The sequence below is a fragment of the Mastigoproctus giganteus genome, chromosome 13 (assembly GCF_048544385.1).
Source record: "Mastigoproctus giganteus isolate SK-2022 chromosome 13, ASM4854438v1, whole genome shotgun sequence".
In the NCBI taxonomy this organism is placed as follows: domain Eukaryota; kingdom Metazoa; phylum Arthropoda; class Arachnida; order Uropygi; family Thelyphonidae; genus Mastigoproctus; species Mastigoproctus giganteus.
Genome location: NC_143587.1, coordinates 13,743,379 through 13,762,915, shown reverse-complemented (window position 1 = coordinate 13,762,915; position 19,537 = coordinate 13,743,379). Strand labels below are relative to the sequence as shown.

Below are 19,537 nucleotides of genomic sequence, written 5' to 3'. Positions count from 1 at the left end.
TATCCTACAACTGTCTTTCCTCAATTTGAATTTAAGCCCTCTCAGGTGATTATTCTGAGCAACAGGAAGAATCCCATCAGCATTGAGCATGCTCAAACCATTCAAGGCTTTATACGCCTCAATCAGATCACCTCGCAGGTGCCTAGTCTCCAGACACTGTAATCTGCAAAACTTAAGCCTTTCTTCTTAAGAGCAACCCTTCGCTCCATTCACCAATCTTGTTGCCCTTCTCTGTACTTGTTCCAACAGCTCTATATCCTTCTTAAAATGAGGTCTCCAGACCTGTATACAGTACTCAAGATGTGGCCTGACCAATGGGATAATCACCTCCTTATCCCCGATAAAAAAAATTCCTATATATCATTGACAAGCAGAAAAGACAACATGAGCTACCCTTGCAGACCGGGCGCATTATAGCCTTAGTTGCTAATGCGCCAATAAAACCCAACCAAACCAACCAACTCTTGCAGACTGTCTGCACTGCTCAGAAAACTTCATATCTACCGGCACAATTACCCCAGGTCCTTTTCATTCTCTACCACTGTAGAGTCATCCTAAGGGTTACTCTGGGGTTACTGCTTCCCATATGTAGTACTTTACATTTGTCAATGTTAAACTTCATTTGCCACCACTCAACCCATCTGCTCAACTTTTCTAGATCCTTTTGCAGCAGCATACTGTCATTAGTGTCCTTAACAACTCTACCAACCTTCGTATCATCTGTAGACTTGACATTAGGACTGATATATCATCATTGATGATTACACAAAACAACAATGGACCTAACACTGAACCCTGGGGGCCACTAATAACATTAGTCCACAAAGAGCAGTGTCTATTGATTACCACTCTCTGTCTTCTTCCACTCAACCATCTCTTTTTTTTTTATCCATAGCAGCAATTTGCCTCCAATGCCACACTTCTGCAATTTGTGCAGCAGTCTTCCATGTGCAACAGTATCAAAAGATCCAAATATATGATATCCAAGTTATTCCCTGCATCCAGTTCCTTTGTGACCACATCATAGTATCCAATCAGATTGGTCAGACAAGACTTCCCCTTAACAAAACCATGCTGTGTCCGAGCTATAACTGAAGTCTTGTCTAGATAATCCTGCAGTGTTTCTTTAACCAGTGCCTCCATTCATTTTCCTAGAACAGAAGTTAAACTAACAGTTCTATAATTACTTGTGTTGCCCTTTGATCCTCCTTTGTGAATTGGGGCCACATTTGCACATCTCTAGTCCATGGGTACCTCCCCTGAGTCCAGGGAAGCTCTCATAATTATGGCTAAGGGTTTTTTACTTCCTTTGCTGCCTCCTTTAATATAACTGGATAGATCCCATCCAACCCGACTGCCTTTTTTATGTTTATCTTCAACAATTTATCCTCCACTTTCCTCCGCTTGCTTTATACATTAGCATTAGCATTAGTAGAGGCATATGATGCAAGAATGCAAGCTTATTCAGCATCAGCCAAGAAAAAAAACACAACCACTACTTCCATTTCACCCCACCGTTCGTTCGAAATACCTGTCCAGCTGAGCCTTAAATTTGTTTAGGCTATCAACTTCAACAACAAGTGATGGAAGTCTATTCCACAAACCAACTGCCCACTGGCTAAAGGCAAATTTCCGCACATCAATCCGACATCCGTCCTTCCTCAATTTGAATTTATGCCCTCTCAGGTGATTATTCTGAGCAAGATGAAGAATCCCATTGGCATTGAGCATGCTCAAACCATTCAAAGCCTTATACACCTCTATCAGATCACCTCGCCGGTGCCTAGTCTCCAGACTCTGTAATTTGCAAAACTTAAGCTTTTCTTCGTAAGAGCAACCCTTTGTTCCATTCACTAATCTTGTTGCCCTTCTCTGTACCCGTTCCAGCAGCTCTACATCCTTCTTGAAATGAGGCCTCCCGACCTGTATACAGTACTCAAGACGTGGCCTAACCATTGCCTTATATAAGGGAATAATCACCTCCTTATCCCTGCTAGAAAAATTCCTGTATATCATTGACAAGACACCATGAGCTACTCTTGCAGCTCGTCTGCACTGCTCAGAGAACTTCATATCTGCCTGCACAATTACCCCCAGGTCCTTTTCATTCTCCACCACTGTCAGTGTAGTACCGCAGAGTTGATACGTTGCTCTGGGGTTACTGTTTCCCATATGTAGTACTTTACATATGTCAATGTTAAACTTCATTTGCCACCTCTCAGCCCATCTGTTCAACCTTTCCAGATCCTGTTGCAGCAGCATAGCGTCAGTAGTGTCCTTAACAACCCTGCGAACCTTTGTATCATCTGCAAACTTGGACATTAAACTTGATATCCCATCATCAGTATCATTCATAAACACCGAAAACAACAACGGACCCAACACTGAACCCTGAGGAACTCCACTAATTACATTAGTCCACGTTGAGCAGTGTCCATTGATTACCACTCTCTGTCTTCTGCCACTCAACCATCCCTTTATCCATAGCAGCAATTTGCCTCCAATGCCACACTGCTCCAATTTGTGCAGCAGTCTTCCATGTGCAACAGTATCAAAAGCCTTTCTAAGATCCAGATATATAATATCAAAGTTATTCCCTGCATCCAGTTCTTTTGTGACTACATCATAGTATCCAATCAAATTGGTCAGGCAAGACCTGCCCTTAACAAAACCATGCTGTGTCTGAGCTATAACTGAATTCTTGTCTAGATGATCCTGCAGTGCTTTATTAACCAGTGCCTCCATTAATTTTCCTGGAACCGAAGTTAAACTAACAGGTCTATAATTACTTGTGTCAGCCTTTGATCCTCCTTTGTGAATTGGGGTTACATTTGCACATCTCCATTCTATGGGTACCTCCCCTGAGTCCAAAGAAGCTCTCATAATTATGGCTAGGGGTTTGCTTACTTCATTTGCTGCCTCCTTTAATATAACTGGATAGATCCCATCCACCACAGGTGCCTTTCTTGTATTTATCTTCAACAATTTCTCCTCCACTTTACTCTCAATTATTACAATATCATCTAGCTCATTGCCAGTGTTTACTTCATCTATGGCATTCCCCTTCCTGAATAACTCCTCTTGTGTGAATTTAGATGCAAAAAACTTGTTTAGATTGTTAGCCACCTGTGCAGGATCCTCAACTGTTGAACCATCAACATCCAGTGGACCAATCTGATTCATCCCTTTCCTTCTTGAGTTTAAATAGGTAAAGAACTCTTTTCTGTTTTTCTTTGCATTCTTTGCCAAGGATTTCTCATAATCTGCCTTTGCCTGCCTAATTTCCTTTGTGACTTGGTTACAGACCAACTTATATCTATCATAGGCTTCCATGTTACCCATTAATTTGTATGTATCCCATGCATTTTTCTTTTCTGCCATATGTCTCATTAGTTCATCTGACAACCATTTAGGCCTGAACCTTGAACAATATTTCTTGGTTGGTATGTAAAGCCTGGTAGCTTCCAAGATTAGTTCCTTGAATGCTTCCCATTTTTGGAGCAGCTGTGCGTAGCACACGCTTCTTGATTAGACCGGGGTTCGAGCCCGTCACCACCAAATACGGAGGATGCGGAAAGGTCAGGGAATGACCACTGCATATCCCGGAGCAATATGGCCTTAGTTGCTAATGCTCCTAAAAACCAAATAACAAACAAACAAGCAATAAGCTTCCCATTTTGAATTTGCTGTTGGTAACATCATCAGTTGGTCCCACTGTATAGAATTTAAATACTGTCTCAGACCATCATAGTTGCCTTTACGAAAGCAAAAACCCTTCCCTTTACCTCTGATGGTAGTTACCTCCTTGAGTAAATCCCAATTCAGCACACTGTGATCATTGCCACCTAGTGGTTCCTTTATCTGCAGATACATAAGCTTGCTTACATAAGCAAGCTACATAAGCTTGCTTTTTGCATCATTTGCCACCACTAATACAACAATCTGTGTACAGTGTTGATAGAACTTCAGATTGCACAGTTATTCTCAAATCTTTTTTGTTGTCATCTACCTTAATTTTTTTATTCTTTAAAAGTGGTAATATAATCTGATATTAATTAAATAAATATTGCTTCTACTGATGAAACACATTTAAAATAAGTAAAATTTATTAAAAATAAATTAAATACAGGGATGCTGGTAGATAACATAAAATGAATACGCTGTGCACAAATTAAAACTGAAATTATATACAGCCAGTAAATAATGAAAGAAAAACTATTAATATAAAGAAAAAAGCGATAAAATAAGCAGAAAGAAGCTTTCAATGAAATGAGCCTCTTTATCAACTTAAGCAAGATACACAATAACAAGCCCCATATATTATGCAGAGGTATTGCCTTGCACATGTGTTTAACTATCATTGCATTTACTATTATCTTAATATGAGGGAAAAAAGTGGGAGGATCAAATAATTACAAAATTCTGTCAAAATAATTATAAAATCAAAATTATAAGATTAAATAATTATAAGATAATTATTTTGATCTTATAATTATAAGATTATTATAAGATCAAAATAATTAGAAAATAATTCTACAACCCCGGTGGGGGGTAGAATTATTTTTGGCATGTGTGTTGTACAAAGTGTGTTGGTAGCAATTTTTAAAGCAACCCACCCACAGGACCCAGTCTGTTTCTGGAAAATTAGAGTTCCTCATGGTTACAACAATATTTTCTACTTGTCCACTCATTTATCCGTATAAATTATTATATCTACCGCTCATTTTGTCTGTACACTCCAGTCTCATTTTTGCTTTTCCATCATATTACGTAAAACTGATAATTCTTATCTATTGGGTATATTCTTTTTGAATTGCTCTGCTGTGCAGATAAAAACATGGCCCACCCCACTCTGTCTCCCTTTTCTGTATATATGATATTCACTCAGTATTAAATTCTGCTTCCAGTATATCAGAATTATGCATGTTTAAATTCCTGTTATGTTGGAATATCTTTAATTTTCGTTAATGATATTGATTATAGTAATACAAGTTTTATGTCAACTTTTGTGAATAATATTAAATTGTTAATGAGAAACAAGCGATGCTGCTATAGAGATACAGATAAATTATACAACTACAGTAGTCTAAAATATAAATTAAGCTTTAATGCTCCTTAATGCAAAGTTCCATCTGATCACAATTATCCCAAATTGAATTATCATTTGGCGAGGAGTAGCACACTTCATCTCCTTATTTTCACCATCTCTGTTGAAGGCGAAAAAAATGCGAGGATTGTAAACAGTGATATGAAATTTGCCCAATAGTATGAGGCTACAAGGGCAGCACATGGAGTGTTGTCAGGGATATACAGAAATTTTTCCAATGGAAACTGTAATTATTCTGCTGTACAAATTGATAAGCAGAAAACACTTGTGTACAGATCTGTAACTCTTATTTCAGGAAAGATATCTTCATCAAAAGGTTGAGAGACTTATTGTAGAGGCAGAGATATTCTTAGTGGAAGAGATGTTTCCACTTCCATAAGCTGCAACATTTAAAACTGGACATCTGCATAGGGATCTGATTGAGATGCTTAAGTCCTTAACAGAGATAATTAAACTTATGATGACTCATATTTTTTCCTTCTTTCTAGGATGATGCAAACAAGACCTATTAAAATTAAGGAAAAATAATTGTAAAGGGGATGTATTTGCTTTTAGTCAAAGACTGTATTTTTCTTTAGTCAAAGAGTAATAAATTATTAGAATACATTACTACTAAGTTACTGCTTAGCCTTATAGAAATCACTAACCACTTGAGAGATGTAATCAGAAAGAAGAAACCTGCTGTGTGGACAAGAAAAAAATTGCAAATTTCTCCATGATCAAGCTCATCACATATGACAGCAATTTCTGAATATATTTCCAAACATCTTGTAGCTCGTTTACAATATCTTCATTTATCTGACTTTGTGCCATTTGATTTTTATTTTTTTCCCAAACTAACTCATTAAATGGCTGACAATTTCTATTGAAGAAAAATTGTCAGGTTTATGGTGGCTTACAACAAATTTAATTATTGAACTTTCAAGAAAGGACTTCAGGTAAGCTTTTTTTGCATTTATACATCCAATAGAAAAATTGTGTAAATAGTTAGGGTTAATTTTTTGAAAAATTCAATGTATAATTATTCAAAAAATTAACCCTAACTATTTACACAATTTTTCTATTGGATGTATAAATGCAAAAAAATCATATTTATATGATTTTTTTTTGTTTATATACAAATCATAATTTGTATATAAACATATTTATAATCTGGCATGACTGTTACATCAGAGGAGTTTACAATTTTGATAATGAATACAATCGTTAATCGTATTTAGCAGTCATGAGCTTTTTTTTTTTTTTTTTTTATGAAAACCCAAACACGAAAACCCATGCACGGTACTAAGTACTATAGGTATTAAAACCTACAGTACTTAGTACCGTGCATGGGTTGAAGGAGAAATATGAGGGGAGAGGGATGCCGGAAACTTTGCTCTAGAGTCTAAACATGGGTTTCACCACTTCAAGCCTCTAATAAGCAAAGTGGTGGTATTTCACCGGTTGATGAAAGTCATCTACCACCTGCAACCACTGTCCACTCAAACACTGGGCTGGCTTCTCTAAACCAATTTGGTTTCAAGCCAGGAAAATCAACTGTTGATGCACTGGGAAATATTATAGCCACAGCCAACAAACTGCAACAATAAATACTTCTTGGCAATATCTGTGGACTTCGCCAGGACATTCGACGCCTTATGGTGGCCAAGTGTCCTTAGTGAGTTCAGACGAGCCAACATTCTGGAGAACCTATATAACTGCATCAGTTGCTATCTTTCAGATAGAAACATCATGGTGAAGAACCCCTACAGTCACGTTTCAAGACATATTTACCGAGGCTGCCCGCAGGGTTCCGTTCTAGGGCCCCCTGCTCTGGAATTACGTCCTGGATGACTTCTTGAACATCAACCTTGGAGAAGTCCAGTCAAAAGCATATGTGGATGACCTGATCTTGATGCTGTGGCCAGACTCCAGAGCTCTCTTAGAGACCTATGCAAATCATGCACTGACAGTGTTACAAGAATGGGCTACTTATAACCAACTGAACATCTCACCTGCTAAGACCCGCTCAGTCTTACTGAGGGGCACGCTTGCACCAACCAGACCACTGCAGATAAAGATCCCCTTGGAGTAGTCATTGAGGCCCCAGTCCAGCCAGTGTAACCTGGCAGGACTGGGGCCTCAAAAAGCGCACCCTGATGCTCTTCTATAATGCAGTTTTCATCCCTGCCATCACTTACGCTTCTGAGGTGTGGTGGGCACTTCCGTAGCCAGGTGGGCAGGTGCAGCACACGCTTCTTAATTAGACCGGGGTTCGAGCCCGTGACCACCAATTACGGAGGATGTGGAAAGGTCAGGGAATGACCACCGCATATCCCCGGAGCCTTAGTTGCTAATGCTCCTAAAAACCAAGCAACAAACAAACAAACAAACTGAGGTGTGGTTCGCAAAGACGCAGACTGTCGTCAATCGTCGAAAGCTAGAAACAATTCAGCGCTCTATCCTCCTAACAATAACACAAGCTTGTCACACAGTCTCAACCCGTGCTCTGCAAATCCTACTAGGTGTTACTACCTTTAGACCTAGAAAGTGTCTGCACAAGTTTACTCTATCAACCCTCCAAAGGAAAATCAGACACAATATTAGACTTCACCTCTGATCCACTCAACAACAGGACTGCAGAAGAAAAGAGACTTATCATCCATTTAACACAGATCTGGCAGACTAGGTGGATGGAGTCTACAAAGGGGGCGATAACCCGAAAATTTCTTCCAGAATTCCAAACAGTTTATCCTAAATGCCCGACATGGTTCTCCCCGCCTTCCTTCTCACAGAGCATGGTTACGTTTGTGCAAAACTGACTTCCTTCCATGTAACAGAAATGGAACTGTGTAACTGTGGATCCCAGGAAACTTGGGACCACCTTATGTACCAGTGCCCACTTTACAAAGTTCTGCGACGCATTCTCATTACACAGATTCATTACCTTCCGCAGGATCAAGAAACCATCTTCTGGAACACAAGCAACACTACCGCACTTTTTCCAAGTTTTCCCAAGACCTTTTTGCCAGGCAACGAACTTTACCTCAACTGTAAACTTCCACGGGAATAGTGCCATACAATTCCTTCCTTGGTTCATCCCAGGAGTGACACAACCACCAGCACAGCTCAGATGTTGCCATTAGGTGTTCCTAGTCATGCTCCCTTGCGTGGTCCTTTTCCTCCACTCCCCAAGCAGGAGGGGGAGGTGATTCCTGGTCTCTGCCCCCTCTTTTCCCTCTGGTGGGGCATAGACCTGCTCCACTGATTTGGGGGTCATCTTCTCTATGGACCCCTTATCTCTGTCTTTTTCCCCCAGCCTTCAGTCTCTCTACCCCCCCTCTCTCTCTCTCTCTCTCTAACTTACAACTACTAGTGTCCGAATCATCTCTAAATTGCTTGAGCCTTACACCCAAAAACTTAATAACATCAAATTGCATAACTAGTACTCCTTTTGGCTGACCCCTATCTATAACAGTTTTTTTTTTAGGTCCTAGCCACTAAAATCTCAGGAAATAGGTGGCATGACCTGCCAGAGTAAATAACTATATAATACTGGTGGACCTGGTCTGCCTCCATGGGGTGGAGTGTGGACAACGTTGGGTCCCATTAGGGGTCGAGTAGTTAAATGACCAGAGGAAGAATGGTACACGACACTACACATGTACAAAATCCATACATTTTTAAACCTCTGACATTGACATAGTACGTGCAGATGGGGGAAACCCCTGGTGTCGTTTGATACTAAACACACTCTACACTCTGTCCACTCAAACATGTATATGCTTTACTGCACTCTCGCACCTTATTACTTTGCTACATCTCCACTAATACACTTATATTAGTAGATAGCACTTTATATTTTTTACATTTGTTTCTTTGGCTTGAAATTTTAAACATGCTAAATAATTTAATAATTAAATTAAATGGTAAATAAACATTTCAGAAACAAGTGGAAATAACTACTGTATTAGATTCTCTGGTCAAGACAATACTAAGAATGTCTACAACTAAAGACTATCCAGTGGCAGTTGATATTTTGGGTAAGTGTTTCTAAATTTAATATTATTCTATTGTAGTACAGTCAGTCCTCGTATAGCACGATAGTTGTGTTCCTAGAAACCCTCGTGCAATGCAAAATCGTGCAATATAAATAACAGGACCTATGGGAAAAATAGGGTTAGGTGCCGGACACCCAAGATTGAACACACATTTGTAACCAAAACATTACCAAACACAATAAATAATCGTAATAAAATACTTACCATACGTATTTTATTACGACTATTACGTAATACAATATTGCTAATGCTTTTGCTTCTATCGTAAGCAAACTTGTTTTTTGTTTGATTTTCTATCCAAACAGATGACAGCCATTCCATCTCTTCTAATTCTTTGTGTCTTAAAGTAATGGATTTTAATTACACTTTGAGTTGTTCCTGCTATGAAAGTTGTTTTTATTTTCTTTGCATTCTTTGTAATTCTCGGTGTTGCCTCATTTAGGTCTGTAGCACATGCAATATCACATGGTCTTTCATTTCGCTCAAAGCATTTCACAATTTCATATTTTTTCTCTATCGACAGAGGCGGACTGGCCATAAGCCTTACTAGGGGAAACCCCCGTGGGCCGGAGGCCGGTGTGATTTTGGCCATAAACCATAGTATGAGGCCACTATAGATTTTCCTGAGTAAGAATTTTTGATCCAGTCCGCCTCTGTTTATTGATATTGCTTTTCTTTTTCTCTCTGAATCTGCAGTGTCTTTACCAGGACCCTTCCTTTTCACACCTTTTAAGTATTTTACTCATTTTTAGGGAATAAAGCACAATTACAAAACGAGGAGGCACGCTTGATACACATAAACAAAGGTGCGTGTGTGTGTAGCAACTGCAGAGATACACTATTAACACCTCACATTTTACTCAAGCACGTTTCTAGGGGTTACTACCATAAAACAATAAAAACAATTTCCATTTACGTTTCTGCTAGTGGAATCTGTTATAAACTGGTAGTAAACTCGATCTAATTGCATTTGTGATTATACTGATAGCTGGAATTGTGTTGGTGTTTACGTTATTATGGTAAAATGTGTTTCCCCTTCACTGATATAAAACACACAAATACATTTTCAGAATCTTCTCTTCATTCCTATCGTGTTGCGTTCAGTTGGGGTGATTCTGCGTTCGACTGCCATTTCTTGTAAACACAAAGGTGAATCATGCATAAGCGAATTCGGTTCGTGTTATATAAGATATCGTTCCCCTATTTATAAATCGTGTATGATCGAATTCGTGTAGTGTAAACACATGTTATACGAGGACTGACTGTACTAGAGATTGTGCTAATGCCATTCGTGATTTACTCATTTACCATGGAAGTTGTTATATGTTGCTTTTTTAAGAAAACTGACTGTGCACCTTTATCTCTGTTGAATGTTTGATTTGATTAGGAATTTGTTTATTTATTTTGCATTCATATGTACTCTGGTTGATTTGGGTTTCCTATTAAGCCCTACATGTTGAGAAAGCTCAGTTTTCACTACTTGTTGATTTTTAAATATAGGTTGCCAAAGAGCACACTATTTAAAAAAAATAAAAAAATAAGTTAAATTTATGCTGAAAATAATAAATTATAATAATAAGGTGATATACAGCCATGTTCATTAATGTTTTCTCAGGAATCTGAAGTTTTAAAGCTCTTTGTAATGATATTTTAAGTCTTGTATATATATATATTTGAACACTGTAATAGTAGTTATTTTCTTAAAGACAATTGTGTGATTTATTTTTTAATTATTTATTTATTTATTTATTATTTTTTTTATTAAAATCTTAAGCATGAAAGGTATTAGAACCTATAGTACTTAGTGCCGTGCATGGGTTGAAAGGTTCAAAAGATGAAAAAAAAAGGTATTACTTAACATTAGACTTGAAATTCTGTAGATTGTAAATATGTATGAAAAGAGGTCATTACAGAAAACTGAAAATGTAGGAATAAATGAGGAAGAGAAAAATTCCTGTTTATGATATACAGGAATTTTTCTAGCAGGGATAAGGAGGTGATTATCCCCTTGCATAAGGCAATATTCAAGCCACACCTTGAGTACTGTATACAAGTCTGGAGGCCTCATTTTAAGAAGGATGTAGAGCTGTTGGAACGAGTACAGAGAAGGGCAACAAGATTAGTGAATGGAACAAAGGGTTGCACTTATGAAGAAAGGCTTAATTTTGCAAATTACAGTGTCTGGAGACTAGGCACCTGCGAGGTGATCTGATTGAGGTGTATAAACCCTTGAATGATTTGAGCATGTTCAATGCTGATGGGATTCTTCCTCTTGCTCAGAATAATTGCCTGAGAGGGCATAAATTCAAATTGAGGAAAGACGGTTGTAGGGTAGATGTGTGGAAGTTTGCCTTTAGCCAGCGGGTGGTTGATTGCTGGAGCAAACTTCCAACTGTCATTGTAGAAATTGATAGCTTAAATAGATTCAAGACAGAACTTGACAAATATTTGGAGCAAGTGGATGGGTGAAATAAGGGTTTTTTTTTGGGGGGGGGGGCTGATGCTATATAAGCTTTCTTTCTTGCATCATCTGTTCAGTGAGCTTGAAGTTGGACAATAAAAGGATGCTGACAGGTTATGCCATGTGTTCAGACTGGTTTGGAATAGAGAGAGAGAGAGAGAGAGAGAGAAAGAGAGAGAGAATTATAGAAGCTGAAGCCATTTCAGAAGAACAGTTCCTATGGAAATATCTGTAGAAAAGGCATACAGCAGAAACAATGTCTTTGATACCGACAGTGGAGACTCTTTGTTAGAGATCAGTCATTAATTAACCTAATGCCCTCTTTTGATTGGGAGCAACATTGAGAGCAAAAGAGAAGACCCAGTTTTTTAGATGCAGAGGAAGCAATATTTGTGATGTGCTTGTGCCAAGAGAGATTAGAAGTCAGGGTAATCCCCAAAAGAAATATATCAACTTGCCTAGAAATTGGAGTGTCACCAAAGATAAGCATAGGAGCAGAAGAATCCTTTTTTGCGAGATATAAGATAAGATTGAGTTTTAGAAGGATTAAAATCAACTAAGTTGTCTTTACCCCACTGGAGAATTACCTGGAGATCGGAATTTAAGGAATTGGTAGCGGATATTTGAGAAATTGAAGCTGATTGAGCAGGGCAAGGTTTCTCAAAATGGAAAGTGGAATGCAATGTGCTATCATCAGCAAAACTATGGATAGGATTTCCAATCAATGGAAGGTCATTAATATACAAGAGGAAAAGAGCGGGAGAAAGAACTGAAACTTGGCGACACCAGCATTAGTGGAGAAGTTAAAAGACAGAGAGCCATCGACCATGATCAGTGAGATCACTGAGCCATCTGATCGCTCAGTGAGTGATCAGAGAGAAAATTGGATAATCAATTACAAAAAACAGAGTGCAAACCATAAGATGGAAGCTCGTTTAGAAGACCTTTATGCCAAACACAATCGAAAGCTTTGAGATGTCTAGAGGAACTGCTTGTGTTTCACTGAACTTTTCCATTGAATTTGTCCATAAATGGGTAACATAGGCCAGAATATCACCAGTGGATCAACACTGGTGGAATCCATCGTTGATCAGACGAAAGGTTTCTAGGTAGTTTAAGAGTTGGTGGTTAATTGATTTCTCCATTACTTTAGAAAGAGTAGAAGTAATTGCAATGGGACGATAATAGGATGGGAGGGATTTGTCACCCTTTTTTGGAACTGGCTGGATATGAGCAAATTTCTAAGCAGAAGGAAAAACACCTTTGGAATAAGAAAGTGAAAAAAAGGCGGCAAAGAACAGGAGTAAGTTCATCAAGATTTGTCAAAATCCTTCTGACATCCTTTTGATGGAAGACACAGGAGGCATTGAATGGAGCATGTTGGGTATGGTGGGAAGTGTTTTACCAAGATCATTAATACATGAGTTGAAAAAAAAATGGATGCTAGCAGATCAGCTTTATCCTTGGCCGAAGTGACAACCGAACCGAACCATCTGGTTTTGACAGAGGTGGGAGCGGAGATGGGCAAAAGTTGCGGCCAATAGCTTTGGCAAGAGACCAGAATGCTCGGCTACCATTAGGGCAAGAAGCAAGTTTTCTACTCTTAGCCTGTTCAACATCTAGTTTGGACTGATTAATAACTGCTTTACAATTGTTGCAAGCTTTGGTGTAGGCAGAAAATGAAATTGAAGAATTAGAAACAAGCCAATTACGATATGCAACATTTTTCTCTTGAACGGCCTTAGCACATTTATTGGAAACCCAAGGTTTAGATAAAGGACGAGATTTTAAAGTGGAGTGTGGGATAAATTCCATTCCTACAAGAATAATTTCACTGACACGATCTGAGCAAATTTTGTCCTCAGAAGTTTTGAAACAGTAGTCCAACCAAAGAAAAGAAGAAAAGAAATCTTGCAGGTCATCCCATTTTGCTTTCTAGTAATGCCGAACAACACGAGGTTGGGAATAGCCATGAGATAAAGGCTCCATTGGAGAAGAGACAATCACCAAGTTGTGATCTGAGATGCCTAAAGGCCCACTCACTTCGACCGTGTACTTAGAAGGGTTGTTTGTGAGAAAAAGATCAAGCGTGTTGTCTTTATAATAAGGATTGTCCAGTATTCTTGTAGGTAAATGAACAATCTGTGCAAGTTCATTAGTAATTGTAAAAACCTCAGCATCTTGACCAGCTGGGTCAGTGTGACTAGAAAATGGAAGCCAGCTGGAGTTGTGAACATTAAAATCACTGAGGAAAACTACCTCACTGTTAGTAAAGTTGGACTAGAGAAAGTCAAGTTGCAAAGAGAGGAAGTTGAAGAGCTCCAAGTGATTAGTGGAGTTGGGAGAATGGTAAAGACAACAGATGAATTTGACAGATTGAGGTAGAGAGATTTTAAGCCAGTGAAGATTGAAAAGAGGAGATTCCATATTACCAAGTGTCTGACAGGCAATATTGGAACGGACATATGCACAAGTACCACCTTTGAGGCAAAAGGAAATAAAGGAAATAAAGCGAATAATTTGGGCTACTGAGATGAGCAGTAGTTGAATCAACTGATAACTGAGATTCTGTCAGAAAATGTACATGGAGTTTTGCAGACTGTAAGTGGAAATGGGCATCGTTAAGATTCGAATTGAGACCATGTATATTTTTGAAATGAACTAGGAAGTGTTTGGGAGGTTTAGATCCTCTCACAGATAAGCTTTCTCTATTAGTTTTGACAATTCATGGTGTAAAAAAAAAAGTAAAGTGCACCTATTATCGACCCACTGCAGGATGGAAGCCTCCTCAACAATTCATGCTGAGGGAAATGGACCATAATCTGCCACGCTGGTCCAGTGCGGGTTGGCAGATCGACTGTATTCAGCAGTCAGGGGCGTGAACCCCGGTCATGGTGTATTCAGTAGTAAGAAAAAGTGTGGGGGACATGCTGTATGAAATAATGAAATTTTTGGATGTGGCGTACACACGGTAAGAATATACCCAGATCCTTGACATAACGTGGTCTCTCACTGTACCTCCTGCATACACAATACTCAGACTCCTCCAGTCACTATCTGGCAGGGTAGAGGCAGTAAGATTATACACTAGCTGATCCGGAAGCCTCCTAAAGAGTTACCTATAGGTTCGGTCCCGTGTACTAACTAGCGGCCGGCCTGCAAACACCATTTTAGAGATGTACCCTTGAAATGTAAGGAAGATTGGATCTTGTCATGATGTCCATCTTAACCTCAAAAGTCATCAGTCATACTGCATGATGGAAGAGATGGGGAAGGGTTGACCGTAACTTAGCTCTAGAGACTAAACATGGGTTCCACCACTTCAAGCCTCCAAGAAGCAAAGTGGTGATATTGCACCGGTTGATGAGGGTCATCTACCCTCTGGTATTGCCTGGTAACACAGGGGCGGCATTTCTCCATGTGGTGTGGGTGCCTCGACCCCTGCTTATATTGGTTCACACCTGGGTGGTGAACCCAGGTGTGAACCCATGCACAGTGTGCTTGTGCATGGGGGTTATACCCAGGATTACTAACAGTCCCATCATTGTGAAGGTGCAAGCAGAGGATTTGGCTGTCATAGACCATGTGGACTTTGCCAAAATTGGGTCTGCTTGCTCAGATTAAGAACTTGAGGGGACATAGATTCAAATTGATGAAAGAAAGTTGCAGAATAGATGTGCGGAAATTTCCCTTTAACAGTGGATATTTGATTGCTGGAACAGATTCCATCTGTTGTTGTTGTGGAAGATTATAGCTTAAATAAATTTAAGGTTGAACTAGACAAACATTTGGAGTGACTGGATGAGTGAAATGGGAAGGTTTTTTTTTTTGGCTGATGCTGTATAAGCTTACTTTCTTGCATCATATTCCTCAACTAATGGTAATGCTAATGTTTAGATAAAGGACGAGATTTTAAGTTGGAGTGAGTAATATAAGATTTCATCCCTACAAGAATAAGTTCACTGATAAAATCTGAGCAAACATTGACATTAGAAGATTTTAAACAGTAATCCAACCAAGGAAATCTTGCTGATCATCCCATTTTGCATTCTTGTAATGCCAAACAACATGAGGTTGAGAATGTCCACAAGAAAAAGATTCCATTGAACAATAGACTGTCACTAAGTTGTGATGTGAAATGCCTAAAAGACCACTCACCTTGACTGTGTACTTGGAATGGTTGTTTGTGAGAAAAAGATCAAGAGTGTTGGATGTGTGGTTATTGATGGTTGCAAAAGTCTCAGCATCTTGACCAGCTGGCTCTGTGCAACTAGAAAACAGAAGCCACCTGGAGTTGTGTACATTAAAATCACCAAGGAAAATTACCTCACTGTTGGAAAAGTTGGACTGGAGAAAGTCAAGTTTCAAAGAGTTCAAGTGATTAGTGAAGTTGGGTGAATGATAAGAGGCAAGAGATGAATTTGACAGAATGGGGTAGAGAGATTTTAGGCCAAAGAAGAGATAGATTATAAAAAGAAAAGAGGAGATTCTAAATTACTAATGATTCCAATTTCTAAGTCTGTGACAGGGAATATCAGAATAGACATATGCATACCACCTTTGAAGCAAAAGGAATTGTACAGCAAATAACTAGGACAACTGAGATGAGCAATGGTTGAATAAGCTCATAATTTGGATTCTGGCCAAAAAAGTACATGGGACTTGGCAGAGTGTAAGTGGAAATGGTCCTCATTCAGATTGGAACTGAGACCACTTATATTTGTGAAATGAACAAGGAAGTGTTTGAAAGTTTAGATCTTTTTGCAGATAAAATGTTTTTATTTATTTATTTTACTCATTAATTTGTGATTATTGATAAAATTTGATTTGTTGCTTAATTTATGCATACCAGTTTTTCTTAAGCTGCAGAGGTTTTTTAAGAGAATGACAGTTACAGTAATATGCCGAGTGAAAATTTTTACTTTTCACTAATAATTTATTTTTTTTCCCCCAGAAACCTTAACAAATCTTCTCTCTCAAAGAGATGGAGTGGCACTAAGAAAAGTTTTTCAGGATGGAAGATATTGTGAAATACTCGTTCATCTTTTGAAAGATTTGAAGGCAATTTTTAAAAATATTTTTTTAATATGGAAAGTTAAAGATATTGTGTATATTATACATGCACTTATACATATGTTTACCTTTTTAAAAAGTACCATATTAGGAATTCTCTTCCATTAGACCAGTGGTGTTCAACCTATGACCCGTGAATAATTTTTATACAGCCCACTTGAAAGTGCACTAAAACAGCATTATTAGAGCTGTGCCACTGCAGCTCTAATTATGCTGGATGCAAGCATCGATTTCACTTGTATCAAATGTGTACAGGTAAGCCAATGCAGTCATATGTATGCTAAATGCAGTCACGTATGTATCAGTCTGTTCATATTTTGTGAAATTCTACTATCTTGATATAACTTGTTGATTGTATTGAATTATTATTAATTTGTATCAAATTAAAAAATCATCCTTTAAAAATTTTCTGAAACAGGAAAGCCAATTTGGAGTGTCGTGTTTTTAATCAAAGGTGGACTGAAGACTTTTTTTTCATTGAGTACAATGAAAAAGCAGTGTGTTTGGTGTGTAAGATGTGTCAGTTTTTAAAGAATATAATTTTCTTTAATATAATTCCAAGCAAGAATTTTGTTGTGAAAAGAAAAGCGTTACCTAATGAATTAACAAAACAACAAAACACACCGAAGTCAAGAAATTTATCTGCTGTAAGTGCCAGTTATCAAGTTGCACATGTGATCACTTTTGAAAGTAAACCGTTCAGTAATGGTGAATTTGTTAAATGTTGTTTATTAAAAGTTGTAGAGAAATTTGTCCGGAGAAATGAATAATGATACAAGACATTAGTTTTGTCTCAACTATCGTGCAGAGAGTAGAAGATATTGGAAAGAATTTGTTCGAACAAGTTTTGGAAAACATAAAACAAATGAAATATTTTAGTGTGGCACTGGATGACAGTACTGATGTAAATGATACAGTCCAACTCCTTATCTTCATACGTGGAATTAATGATAATTTTAGCATTAGCATTAGTAGAGGCATATGATGCAAGAAAGCAAGCTTATTCAGCATCAGCCAAAAAAAAAAAAAAAAGACACACACCACTCCCATTTCACCCCTTCGTTCGTTCGAAATACCTATCCAGTTGAGCTTTAAATTTGTTTAGGCTATCAACTTCAACAACAAGTGATGGAAGTCGGTTCCACCAACCAACCACCCGCTGGCCAAAGGCAAATTTCCGCACATCTATCCAACATCCGTCCTTCCTCAATTTGAATTTATGCCCTCTGAGGTGATTATTCTGAGCAAGATGAAGAATCCCATTGGCATTGAGCATGCTCAAACCATTCAAAGCCTTATACACCTCTATCAGATCACCTCGCCGGTGCCTAGTCTCCAGACTCTGTAATTTGCAAAACTTAAGCTTTTCTTCGTAAGAGCAACCCTTTGTTCCATTCACTAATCTTGTTGCCCTTCTCTGTACCCGTTCCAGCAGCTCTACATCCTTCTTGAAATGAGGCCTCCCGACCTGTATACAGTACTCAAGACGTGGCCTAACCATTGCCTTATATAAGGGAATAATCACCTCCTTATCCCTGCTAGAAAAATTCCTGTATATCATTGACAAGACACCATGAGCTACTCTTGCAGCTCGTCTGCACTGCTCAGAGAACTTCATATCTGCCTGCACAATTACCCCCAGGTCCTTTTCATTCTCCACCACTGTCAGTGTAGTACCGCAGAGTTGATACGTTGCTCTGGGGTTACTGTTTCCCATATGTAGTACTTTACATTTGTCAATGTTAAACTTCATTTGCCACCTCTCAGCCCATCTGTTCAACCTTTCCAGATCCTGTTGCAGCAGCATAGCGTCAGTAGTGTCCTTAACAACCCTGCGAACCTTTGTATCATCTGCAAACTTGGACATTAAACTTGATATCCCATCATCAGTATCATTCATAAACACCGAAAACAACAACGGACCCAACACTGAACCCTGAGGAACTCCACTAATTACATTAGTCCACGTTGAGCAGTGTCCATTGATTACCACTCTCTGTCTTCTGCCACTCAACCATCCCTTTATCCATAGCAGCAATTTGCCTCCAATGCCACACTGCTCCAATTTGTGCAGCAGTCTTCCATGTGCAACAGTATCAAAAGCCTTTCTAAGATCCAGATATATAATATCAAAGTTATTCCCTGCATCCAGTTCTTTTGTGACTACATCATAGTATCCAATCAAATTGGTCAGGCAAGACCTGCCCTTAACAAAACCATGCTGTGTCTGAGCTATAACTGAATTCTTGTCTAGATGATCCTGCAGTGCTTTATTAACCAGTGCCTCCATTAATTTTCCTGGAACCGAAGTTAAACTAACAGGTCTATAATTACTTGTGTCAGCCTTTGATCCTCCTTTGTGAATTGGGGTTACATTTGCACATCTCCATTCTATGGGTACCTCCCCTGAGTCCAAAGAAGCTCTCATAATTATGGCTAGGGGTTTGCTTACTTCATTTGCTGCCTCCTTTAATATAACTGGATAGATCCCATCCACCACAGGTGCCTTTCTTGTATTTATCCTCAACAATCTCTCCTCCACTTTCCTCTCAGTTATTACAAAATCATCCAGCTCACCGCCAATGTTTACTTTACCTACGTCATTCTCCCTCCTGAATAACTCCTCATGCGTGAATGTAGATGCAAAATACTCGTTTAGATTGTTAGCCACCTGAGCAGGATCCTCAACTGTTGAACCATCAATATCCAGTGGACCAATCTGATTCATCCCTTTCCTTCTTGAGTTTAAATATGTAAAGAACTCTTTTCTGTTTTTCTTTGCATCCTTTGCCAAGGATTTTTCGTAGTCTGCCTTTGCCTGCCTAATCTCCTTTGTGACTTGGTTACAGACCAACT

The 19,537-nt window shown here is 38.7% G+C and overlaps 1 protein-coding gene across 2 annotated transcripts in view; it reads left to right on the top strand.

Annotated features, from left to right (window-relative positions):
* LOC150075774 (neurobeachin-like protein 1) overlaps positions 1–19,537 on the top strand; it is a 693,585-nt gene that overhangs the window by 106,051 nt on the left and 567,997 nt on the right. For both annotated transcript variants that reach the window (XM_090387670.1, XM_090387669.1), the window contains exons 9-10: positions 9,033–9,129; positions 16,563–16,669. In XM_090387670.1, coding sequence (XP_090243796.1) covers positions 9,033–9,129; positions 16,563–16,669 — 204 coding nt within the window. The remainder of the gene's footprint in view (positions 1–9,032; positions 9,130–16,562; positions 16,670–19,537) is intronic.